This window comes from Mixophyes fleayi, chromosome 4 (assembly GCF_038048845.1).
Source record: "Mixophyes fleayi isolate aMixFle1 chromosome 4, aMixFle1.hap1, whole genome shotgun sequence".
Lineage (NCBI taxonomy): Eukaryota > Metazoa > Chordata > Amphibia > Anura > Limnodynastidae > Mixophyes > Mixophyes fleayi.
This window is the reverse complement of record NC_134405.1, coordinates 218,284,778-218,296,100: the sequence shown is the minus strand read 5'-3', so window position 1 is coordinate 218,296,100 and position 11,323 is coordinate 218,284,778. Positions and strand designations below refer to the sequence as shown.

General features: G+C 37.4%; 1 protein-coding gene across 2 annotated transcripts in view; it reads left to right on the top strand.

Moving 5' to 3' along the window:
- Positions 1 to 870: 870 nt before the first annotated feature.
- Positions 871 to 11,323, top strand: part of MON2 (MON2 regulator of endosome-to-Golgi trafficking) — a 130,242-nt gene continuing 119,789 nt past the window's right edge. For both annotated transcript variants that reach the window (XM_075209344.1, XM_075209343.1), the window contains exon 1: positions 871 to 1,170. In XM_075209344.1, coding sequence (XP_075065445.1) covers positions 1,060 to 1,170 — 111 coding nt within the window. In that variant the 5' untranslated portion in view covers positions 871 to 1,059. The remainder of the gene's footprint in view (positions 1,171 to 11,323) is intronic.

The following is an 11,323-nucleotide window of genomic DNA, read 5'->3' as shown; positions in this document are numbered from 1 at the left end:
TTCCGAATGAAGAACTCTCTGGCATTACACTTTGACGTCATCGCAACTTCTATTAATGTTAATTTAAAGCGGCAATATCGGGTTAAGTGTTTAAACACTTAACCAGCGGGGTCCCGACATTGCCGCTTTAAATTAGCATTAATAGAAGTTGCGAAGTCTGTTTATATTTATATCGGTTTTTCCTAAATTCGTTTTTTATTTGTAGGTGTTCCGGTGTCGGCATTGTGGTAATCGTTTCGTTTTAACGATTACCACCGGTTTTTAAAATCTGCGTTCTTATTTTCTGGACTTTATAAACTAATATTTATTGAAGAAGCATATTTAAAATGCAAACCAACTCATTTGTTACCATGTGTAGTAAGCTTTCCATCATGGGCATAGTAGTCCATCTTCAGCAGAGAACTGCAAGTGACAAGCTAAATGCTCCTGCCAGGCACCAGTGTCCTTGACATTTAAATTCAAATGTTGGTGCTTTTTCCAAGCATCAAATTTATAAATGATTTAAGAAAGATACCTTTATATTTATGGCTACAACTATTCAAGATCACTCATAAGGATATTGCATGAGAAAAAATGTAGTAAGAATTGTAATTTAAAATGATTCAGTTTCATTTGAACATTCACTCGTACTTTCATGAGTGAATCATGTATTCCATTCATGAATTAAATTTTTTTTACAACTCTGTCACAAGAGACTATAAAATAGACAGGACAGTGTTGGGAGTGACAGTGACAGCGGTCTGGCTGTCAGTGACACTGGTGCTGGGCTACTTACATCAGATGATGTATTGATGTCTAGCTGATGCTTCGCGCATGCGCACACAGTCTCGCCTCCTGTGTTTACGGAAGCGGCTGTTACGTGTCAGTGCGGAGAGTGAGGTATTCTGGGAGTTCGGCTGATGGCCGAGCGGAGGGGCTGACAGCTCTGCACTGGGTCGGGGACATGTTATAGGCAGCCTTTAGGTGGGCTTAGCGGAAGGGTGGCTGGCTGCACTGCAACCGGCGCTCAGCTCCTATTCCCGTTTCTCTATTGTGGCAGTGAGATCGCCACCTGGAAAAATGTCTTCCACCAGCAGTCCCGAGGCCATTAAAAAGCTGCTGGAGAACATGCAGAGTGACCTGCGTGGCCTTTCCATGGAGTGCAAGAAGAAGTTCCCTCCTGTGAAAGAGGTAATGTGTCTATTAGTTTAATAGCAATAATTATATATATATATATATATATATATATATATATATATATATATATTTACATTTACTACTTGTCCAGTCCACCCTTCATACATCAGTCTATTGTGTCCCATTGGCAACCTGGTTTCCACTCTCCCCTTATTCTTCATGCAGCTGTGGACCCCTTGAGCCTGGCTGGCAGCCCCAGGCCCCTTGTTTAAGGTTTATTCAACGCTATGCTGGCAGATTGGTCATATTCACACAATCCATTATACCATGATCCTATGCCTGTAATAATTTCTCTCCAGTTCCCTTCCATGTGCGTTCTGTACAAAAAGCAAAGAGACAAATTTATAAAACACTTGCGTTAAAGTTAATTGTGTGAACATGTATAACACTCTAGTAATATTTACATCAAAATAATGTAGTATTTGTGACCTGAAGAAGAGAATGGACCCCACATAAAAGTATCACAAGTACTGTAATGTCACACATTATTTTAAAAGTTACTAACCACAAAATCATAAAAGGTGTATTTTGCTATTTAGTACTTTTGTTTACATATTGGGTTATTCTGCAGATTTTAATGCTATATTTGGGGATAAAGTCACTCACCCTCTGTTATATTGTCACTTCCAATCCAGATCCTCTTTCATTTTCTCTGAGCTTTGATCCCTTTTGCTCACTTATCACAGGACCTATCCTTGTCAGTTTATCTGAGCACAGAGCCACCAACATTATTGAAAGCTCTCTGCTTGTCAATTGCTCCCACGTCAGAGTCCTGGCCTCCACTGTGAATTGCTTTCAACACTGTTCACACTTTCCATCTTGCTTCTGATCCAGAACCTTGTAGATTGTTTACATCTTAAAGAACCCTGTTCCACTTGCTGCTAGCCTCCTTGTCACATACTTCAAATGTAAAGCCTCCCATTCCATTTGCTGTTGATACTTAAACTATGTGGCACATTCTCTGTCTCTCCCATCATGTCATAATAAGAGCTAAAAACTTGCTGTTTTGTTTTTAAATCATTGATATACAATATTTAGTAACAGTTTTTTATTTGTTACTGTTTAAAGAAAATGGGATTAAACTAAGATGAGAAAAATAAAAAGCATCACAAGCAAATATTCCTATTCTAGTGAAATGTACAATAGTTAAAAATGTTTTTTTAAAGCTGCAGTACCACCTGCATGTTACTAAACTCCTCCTACCCATAGCGGAGACATGGTAGCTCTTTGGGTTATACTGTATTACAGAATCTGCAAACCCTTGGGAAAAACGTCTGCAGAGTAGATTAATAAAATATAATGTGTATATTGTAGGGCAGCTTTAGTATTATGTATTTAAAAAAGTGCGAATGTATTTTTCTGAGCTGCGCGGTCGGGTTTGGAAATTCAAAATTTCATCAAATTTTCCAAATGAATAATAAAGGTAGAAAGTATATGTAGTTTGTCACAGGGCAACTTTCCTTACAAGGCATGGCTTGAAGCACTGCAGGGTGCAGTTGTATACCACAGCTCTTACATTGGCCATGGATAATTTTACATAAATATAATTGACTATAAGATTTTAACTTTTTTTACTCACAATGATAATATGGCAATGTTGTTTAGAGTGACATCTTTTACCAAATTGAATTATTTTGGTGCTTAATTCAGTTTTCTGTGAATACTTTTGATTACATATTTATATGTCTCAAATTAATTAGTTCCATTATGACCATTTTATTCTCTGCATCAGTATTGCTTTTTTACCCCCTGGATACAAGTGGAAAAGCAAAAAAATACAAATTCTTTAGCTAAAGCCATACTTGTACATATACAATTCAGCCATTGGGGTGGTACAGAAGGTAGCCTCTTAGAGGACAAGACAGCTTTTTGGTGTAAGGGGTGATCTTGTGTAGCACTGTCTTCTGACACATTTCTATTGTAAAAGAGCAAAAAGAGAAGAAAATGCTTTATTAAAGCGTAATGCATATGTTATCTAATACTGTATAAATAAAGTCATTGAGTGCCTGGTGTGTGTGTGTATATATATATATATATATAATGTTAACCCGTGCATGATACTCATGCATTCTAGTCAAATCAAGATACTTAAGGTCTTAAAAAGGTTCTTGTCATGCATTTGGGCCTAGCCCAGGCCTCCTCAGGGGAAGATCGTTACTTCCCGACGCAAGCGCCCTTTTTAATGTGTGTTCATGAGGTAAAATTACCTCACGAAAATGAGTTTGACCCCTCAACTCGTAAATTTAGCCTTTACTACCCCTCCCACGGGGGGAAGGGGGATGATGGAAGTTAACTGACTTAACTATTCTAATTTTTTTGTCAAATAATGTCAGTATACCAAATTTAAGGTCGATTGGATGAGCCTTTTCTGAGAAAATAGTTTTTCCCACACACACACACACACACACACTAACACACGCCGCTAGGCTTTTACTTTTATATATTAGATCAGGGGTGTCCAACCTTTTAGCTTCCCTGGGCCACATTGGAGGACGACGAGTTGGTTTGGGCCGCACATAAAATACACTAACACTAACGATAGCTGATCATCCCAAAAAAACATAGAAAACATAGTTAACATATTAAACTTACTTGGAAATGAAGTTAGTAAGAGTTAGGAAACCTGTTGCAGAATCATGATTAAAGCAGTAGTACCATTACCAGCTGCAATTTAACTTACCTGCATCTGCCCCTTAGTGGGGTTTGGGGAATTAAATGCCAAAACCTTTTTTTTCCTCTCTTTCTGCACCCATGAATCATTTTTTTTATTGATAATTTTGAAATGGTCACCGATATAGGTAGCATCAGGAGGACTAATAGAAATCTACAGAGATTTAAAGATACTGTGGCGGGAAAAATGGCTCATGGAGCAGCCTCCGATGAGGGTAACAGTGGGTGATAATTTCACCCTACTCAGCACTGCACATTTAAAATGGTTTAAAATATTAAAAATACAATCATCTCTTAATATTTATATTAGATACATACACAGAACACAACTAGTTCATAATTGCATGGTGCAGAAAGTCCAAATTCAGAGTAACAACAATAAGATACTGGATAATCTTTCACTGCTGCTGATAGTTCGCGCGGGTGACTCCTCTGTGCTGCGCTACGCAATGGATGTCGGGTGTGATGACATCACCCCCGACATTCACTGCGAGCACCGCACGGAGGAGGAGACCAGGGAGGGAGCCCGAGCGCCAGCTGACGTGACCGCAAGGTAAGTATTTTCTTTTTTTTATTTGCAGGATATTTTTTTCATTAACAGCGCTGCCCCCTTGCCACAACCACTGGGCCACATTTACAGTCGCGCTGGGCCGCGGGTTGGACAACCCTGTATTAGATAATGCTAAGAATTTAGTAGGTCAGTGTATAACTCCGCCCAGCAGGTGGCGCTGCAGCTTTTTTTGTTTTTTTCACACACAGACTAACACACGCCACTAAGATTTTATATTATAGATATAGATATATATATATATATATATATATATATATACACACACACACACTTTCTTCTCTTTTTTGAAATTTAATATGTGTGGGTGCACCTACCTTCATAAAGAAGAATTATGCAAATTAGTTCTATTCTATCAAAGTAAAATAAGGGATTAATGACTCTTCTTAGTGCGGTGTTAGAATCTACGTTTCTATCATAGCCAGCATTAACTTTTTTCAGCAACTTTTGCTATGGTAGCTCTTTTGTGGGTTTGCACCAGACAGGCTAGCCTTCACTCCCCGCACACATCAATGAGCCTTCGGCGCCCATGACCCTGTCACTGGTTTCAATGGTTGTTCGTCCTTTGGCCACTTTTGGTAGGTACCAGGAACACCCCACAAGACCTGCTGTTTTTTTTTTTAGATGTTTCGACGTAGTCGTAGCTATCACAATTTGGCCCTTGACAGATGTGGCTCTGATCCATATTATTACCCATTTTTCCTGCTTCCCACACATCAACACCAAGAACTGACTGTTAACTTGCTGCTTAATGTATCCCACCCCTTGACAGTGCCATTCTAACAAGATAAGCAATATTATTCACTTCTCTTGTCAGTGGTTTCAATGTTGTAGCTGATCGGTATATATTTACATTTTTGATTGTATATCATTTTTACCATAGTGCACATGCTAAATCTTAACTTCTGTGTTTCAGTAATGCATCAGGTCATAAAACTAATGTCTGGATAATTGCGAGAATCTAATCTGCCCAAGTTCTGGAATTCACTTCACTTCTTCACAGTCTTCACACCAGACTGTGGCAGTTTGTTTGGTCTTGCAAACGAGAGATTCCAAAGAATCTGGTCACCCTGCACTCATTATGCAATACAACACTAACTTTAGACAGTATAAGGCAGGAGTACTCTTGCTAATTATAAATAAATGTGTGTGTATATATACAATATATATATATATATATATATATATATATATATAATTACAAACTAACCTTGTTTAATGATGTAGAGCAGTTGTTAAGTATGCTGGTCATAAATTTCATCCGATGTATGTACCAGATTCTGGTTACAATAGAGGGTGGGGGGGGGGCGAGTTGTTTCCAGACTGTCACAATTTGGCAGATAGTGGCTGAGATTATGTGCCTAATCAGTTTATTTTGGTGGTGAGTGGCTGCGGAGACTCCCAATGGCAGAAGAAGTGTTTGGGTTCCATAGCGATGTTAATTTGGAGGACTAAACTTTGCTTTTTAAAGATGTATTGCTTATATATTCTGGTAGAACAAAGAACAATAGTCAGTCTATTTCTAGCCTTATTCATAAATGTCTTAGCTAATCTATGTTAATCGCAACATTGGTCTAAGAATTATCAATCATTCACTTATCCCTCTAATGTCTGAGAGTTTTTAAGAATAATGTATTCATGATGTTAAAGTTATTTTGTAGACTGTACCTTATATCAACTAGGTTGCACACTATAAAGCAGGTCTGACCAACCTGTGGCTCTCCAGGTGTTGTAAAACTCCATGTGCCTGCATGCTTTGCTAGTAGATAACTAGCCGATATCTTGCAGGGCATCATGGGAATTGTAGTTTCAAGTCATCTGGTGAGCCGCAGGTTGGCCAGACCTGCTATGTAGCCTACACAGTCCAAGTTCTGCTGGCGCAACTGTGGAGTAGTGGGAGATGTTTTCCATGTATTTTGAACTTGTCTTCTTATTCAGCCGTTAATGAAAGAGATCTTGCCTTGGCTTACAGGCACCAAGATATGTCTATTCCCCTTCCCTACTGCTGGTTTTCTTCCACCTATTCCTGGCTCAGATCCTGAATATTATAGGTACATATGGGGACATATTGTAATTGCTGCCAGAGCGGCGATAGCCCAACTATGGAAAAATCCCATCTCCCGCTATCCCAAAAAATAAAAAAATTGTCAGTAAAATTCAGTTTAGTTTTGTAATGGAGATGACAGAAGTCCCTTATTCCATGGCAGCCTCCTCCCCTCTGGTTAAATGGAATGCTTAGCATGAGTTTGTTGCAGACTGAGAGGGTTCCCTGTTTCTCCATCCACCAGATTCCGTGACCTACCAACCCCTTAGCAGCTTGTCTGAATCTCCTCGTCATCTTTCACTATTTTTATTGTGTTAGTAGTGGTTTGTCAGTGAGTTTATGGTTCTAAATGTGATTTAGAATTCGGTCTTTCGAACATCCTGTATTGTCTGATCCCCACTATTTACATCTTCCCTCTCCTTTTTCTCTTTTGTACACCCTTTTTTTTTTTTAACTTAAATTGCTCCAATAAAAACCAATGCTCATCATCGTCATCATTTATTTATATAGCACCAGCAAGTTCTGTAGCGCTTTACAATTGAGGAATGATGTTATAGAATAATGAATTCATACAGTTACAATAGATTAATTCATATATTCAGTAATTAGTAAAAGCAGAATATGTATATGCGTTGACACATGTGCTTTAATGATTTTATTACAATTATGCCTGCACTTGGAAGTCCTGTGTTACACACATAAGCTTAATGTCACTTCTATTGTTTAATCACTGCCAATTATATTGCTTTTTGAATTTTTGTCTAATCTGTTTAATCATTGTACAGTCTATGGCCCCAACCTCGCAGATCAAAAAGTGGTTAACTCTGATCTAACAGGGGGGAAATGTTATAACTGATGAAAACAGGAAGTCTGGTACAAACTGCAGATGTGTTCTTCAGTTATGGGCCACAGATATTGGATCTGTGCAATTTGTGTTTTCACTTGTTTGACCGAATTTCTCACAGATCTGATCATTTAGCGATTATGCCACACAATCATCTTGAAAACGTGAGGATAGCACAGTGGTTAACATTGCTGAAACACAGCACCAGCATTATAAATTTGATTCTCTATCTGTTTGGAGTTTGCATGTTGTCCCGTGTTTGTGTCGGTTTCCTCTGGATGCTCCGGTTTTCTTCCACACTCCAAAAAACATACTGGTAGGTTAATTGGCTTCTGACAAAATGGACCCTAGTCTGAGTGTGTGTGTGTGGGTGGTAGGGAAATTAGCCTGTAAGCTCCAATGGGCCAGTGACTACATATCCTCTGTTTATTTACATAGCGCCAATCATATTATGCAGTGCTGTACAATTATTATTATAAGGGTGAATAGCTACATTAATTAATACCTATTGTATGCTTAATAAAATTATGCACTTTTGTTTCTAGTGTCTGATTAGTTTACATTTTCTTTAATTTGCTTGCTGAACTTGCTCAGTTTTTCATTACAGTTATTTTGCACTGCAAGCATTCAGACCATGGATAAATTCAAAGATAGTTTAATATATATTCTACATCTTTTTCTGTGGTTTTCAGCTAAAGAAAATAATTTGGTCTCAGATGAGGATTTAATAGTTTATATTCCGTGACCAGTAATAAAACTTCATAATATTTAATGTACTTTCCTACAATTTATTTGATAATGCCTATTACATATGATAGGCGCAAGCTTTATGTTATCTGTCTATGCAAAGTAGGAACATAGTTAGGGGCTTGTCTTTTTTATCCTGGACCTGATCACAGCCCTTATAATCGCAATAGCTGTTTTATTTTGAGGTGACTAATACATGTGAAAATGATTTTCAAGTAGACTTTGGGTAGGAAATAATGGAACAAAAGTATTTTCTTTCTAGCCAAGCAAGATAAATTCTGCAAGCAAAACTAGTACCATCTTTATGAAAGCTAAGAAAGGTTCTGCAACAACAATTTTAATACATTAATCGTTTTATTTGTATACTAGACAATTAGAAAACAAGAATATAATTTAATTTGCTTTTAAATGCATTATGATGAGTTCAAATTCTGTAAATTCACAGTCATTCCAAGTTGCTGTGTATTCCGTTGCACTTGCCAGTGTTTCTTTCTGATCCATGCATTAGATGGACAATTATAAACATGGTTGAGTTTGGTTTGTTAATGACAGGCTACATGTACAAATTTCATATTTGCATTTTGTGAAATGTCAGTGTACCTTTGCTCAGTGACTAGGCTTCTACTTACTACTTGCGTGTTTCATTTGTTCTTCCAGACACATTCAGCAGCGATATATTTGTCATGCAAAACTATTCTGTTTAATAAAACTATTTGTACTTGCCAACTGTAATTAGAGTACTTGCAATGCAATATTGCTGGTGAATAAATAGACATAAAGTATAAAATATTTCTCTACCGAAAATGTGTTTGTTTTTCCTATGTTAAGCCCCTTTTGAGAGTTAGAATGTAGAATGTATTTTGTAAGTCACATTCCCTATATGTTACCTTTTTAGAATCGGATGATTATTCTTGGTCAGAGCTATACTGTGGTGTATATTGCTAAATGACATGGCAAACTGTTATTTGCTAATGAAATAAATATTATAGTGTCTTTTGGGTGTTGCATTGCGCCTAATGCCTTGACGTGCATGTCGCTGGATTCTTCTGTGTACACTGCAGTGTATGTCACTAATTGACGAAAGTCACAGTTTTTGAGCAACGCACTCACAAAAGGCTTACCCCTTTCCAGAGTACCGGGACATAAATGTTATGGTTAATAAGATTTGTTTGTTTTGATATGATTACCTAAACTTTTTATTTTAAAATTTAGCTATGAACCTTCTAATTAAAGATACATTATGTAAGCCTTGCATTTCTAAATTCCATATAAGCTATGTTAAAAATGAAAGTCAGATTATGTAGACATGTGAGATCAATGGTTCTGCCCCTGTGCATGAATCAATCAATCCACACAGTGCATTTCTCAGCAAGTCTGCCTAGCTATCAGTCACTGCCTGTGTGTTTAATTGGAGAAACACCTTCCTACCATGCTGAAGAGTTCCAGTTATTTCATGTATGTTATTCAGCACGTAGCACAAATCCTTTGCTCTATATTAATGTCAAATTGTGTCTTTAATTGCTCTGTAAGTTGTGTTACTGCTTTTTACCCCTTTTTCTATCCTATCTAGTTTCGACATTTATAGCCCCTTAGTGACTGGAGCATCTTTTGTGGGCCACATCTTCTAAATATTGTCTTGATTTTCATATAATTGGATTTTACTTTGTTAGGAGTGCACTTGGGTATATGTCACAAAGTACTGTTTTAGTGTGTTGCATATAATTATTTGCTAATTAAAGAAATATAAATGCAGACAGTAAATTTGGGACATCTTATTGAAGTTCACAGAATACTGCTCAGACACAGGTACATTGCAGTGTATGCAATTAAGTTTTGTTTTAGGGTGGCATGCTTCATAATTCTTTGATAAATATGTGTTGGGTGTTAGTAGTTTTGGGGCCCTCTTTGGGTCACATCTCGTTATATTCTGATTGGTCAAAGGTATGTAGCAATATATGACATTAGGTGAATATATATGACTAATTATTATTATTCAAAATAACCGAAATATGAAGTCCCAGGCATACCTCATATTGTGATTGTTGTCCCCGATATATCGTTCTCCATTGCCATATATATTCACTTTATTCTTAGTGTGGCGACACAACAAGGGTTAAATCCCTAATCAGTGGTGTGGCTGACATACTCTGTGTTCCTGACAGTGACAAACCTCATTCAGGCACGCTTCTTCTCCTGACTTTTGGGACTATGGAGGTTGAAATTCATGAACACTATATCGAGTAGCAGCCACTTGTATAATAATAATACATTGGGTTGTTATAGAATAAAAGAGAAATTCAACTTTCAGAATTCAAAAGAAAATATTTATCTAAATATGCTGCGTTTTAATACAGATCTCAGTAATGTTTGCACAAGTAGTGATGTGATTATCTCAATTTAGCAGCACTAAGGATATTTTCTTTTGCATTTTTTTTTTATTTGGGAAACCAGCAGTGTTGAGAAATCTGATTTTATAAACACATTGTGGCGGTATTCACAGTACAAAGTCAAATTAATCTGAAGATCCCTGGGGAGTGACCTTCTCAGGCTTGTAGGTAAGACTGAATACATTTATTAGAGATAGTCAATCTCCCAGCATAATATAAAATTATCAGTAAGCAACTGAAATAAATGTTATTAGTAGCTCTTGTTGTGTAAATGGATGGTGTCACCTTTTATATATCTACTTAGTCAGTGAATAATTATAAATTATGTCAATAGAGGTGGGGGGGGGGGCTGTAATTGGCACCTCCAAGGTAGCTTCTTAATGGTCTGTCAGTATACTGGTTACATTATCATGAATCCTCTCTGTTTCTGCTATGAGTTAGCCTAGTGTTATTCCCAGTGCCCTGCATTATACATCTGCAGCTTAATTCTATCACAGAAATCCCCTGGTCCTTCCACCTGCAGATTACTTCTTGGTGTGTACAGCAGTGTGTGCACTTCATTTGTCAGGTTCAAGAAACCAGCAGAAATCCTGCTGCATAGGGCAGACACAAGCATCATGAGACTTCCAGGGCTGTCAGTCATCCTATATGCCTTATCTTGTTAGGAATCATTCACACACTTGGCTTTTTGAATGCATGCCTAAATTTTTCAGCATTTGAATTTTAGCTGTTTTTCACTATGAACATCCAGGAGCAGATGTCATAGGGATTAATGATCCATGTCACAGCATCATTTCTCAGTTTGCTCAGCGTAAATTAATCCTAAAACTGTAGTTATAGCAAGTGAGGCTGGTTAAGTGATTGGTGGTAAGAAGTGGAAGAGCACA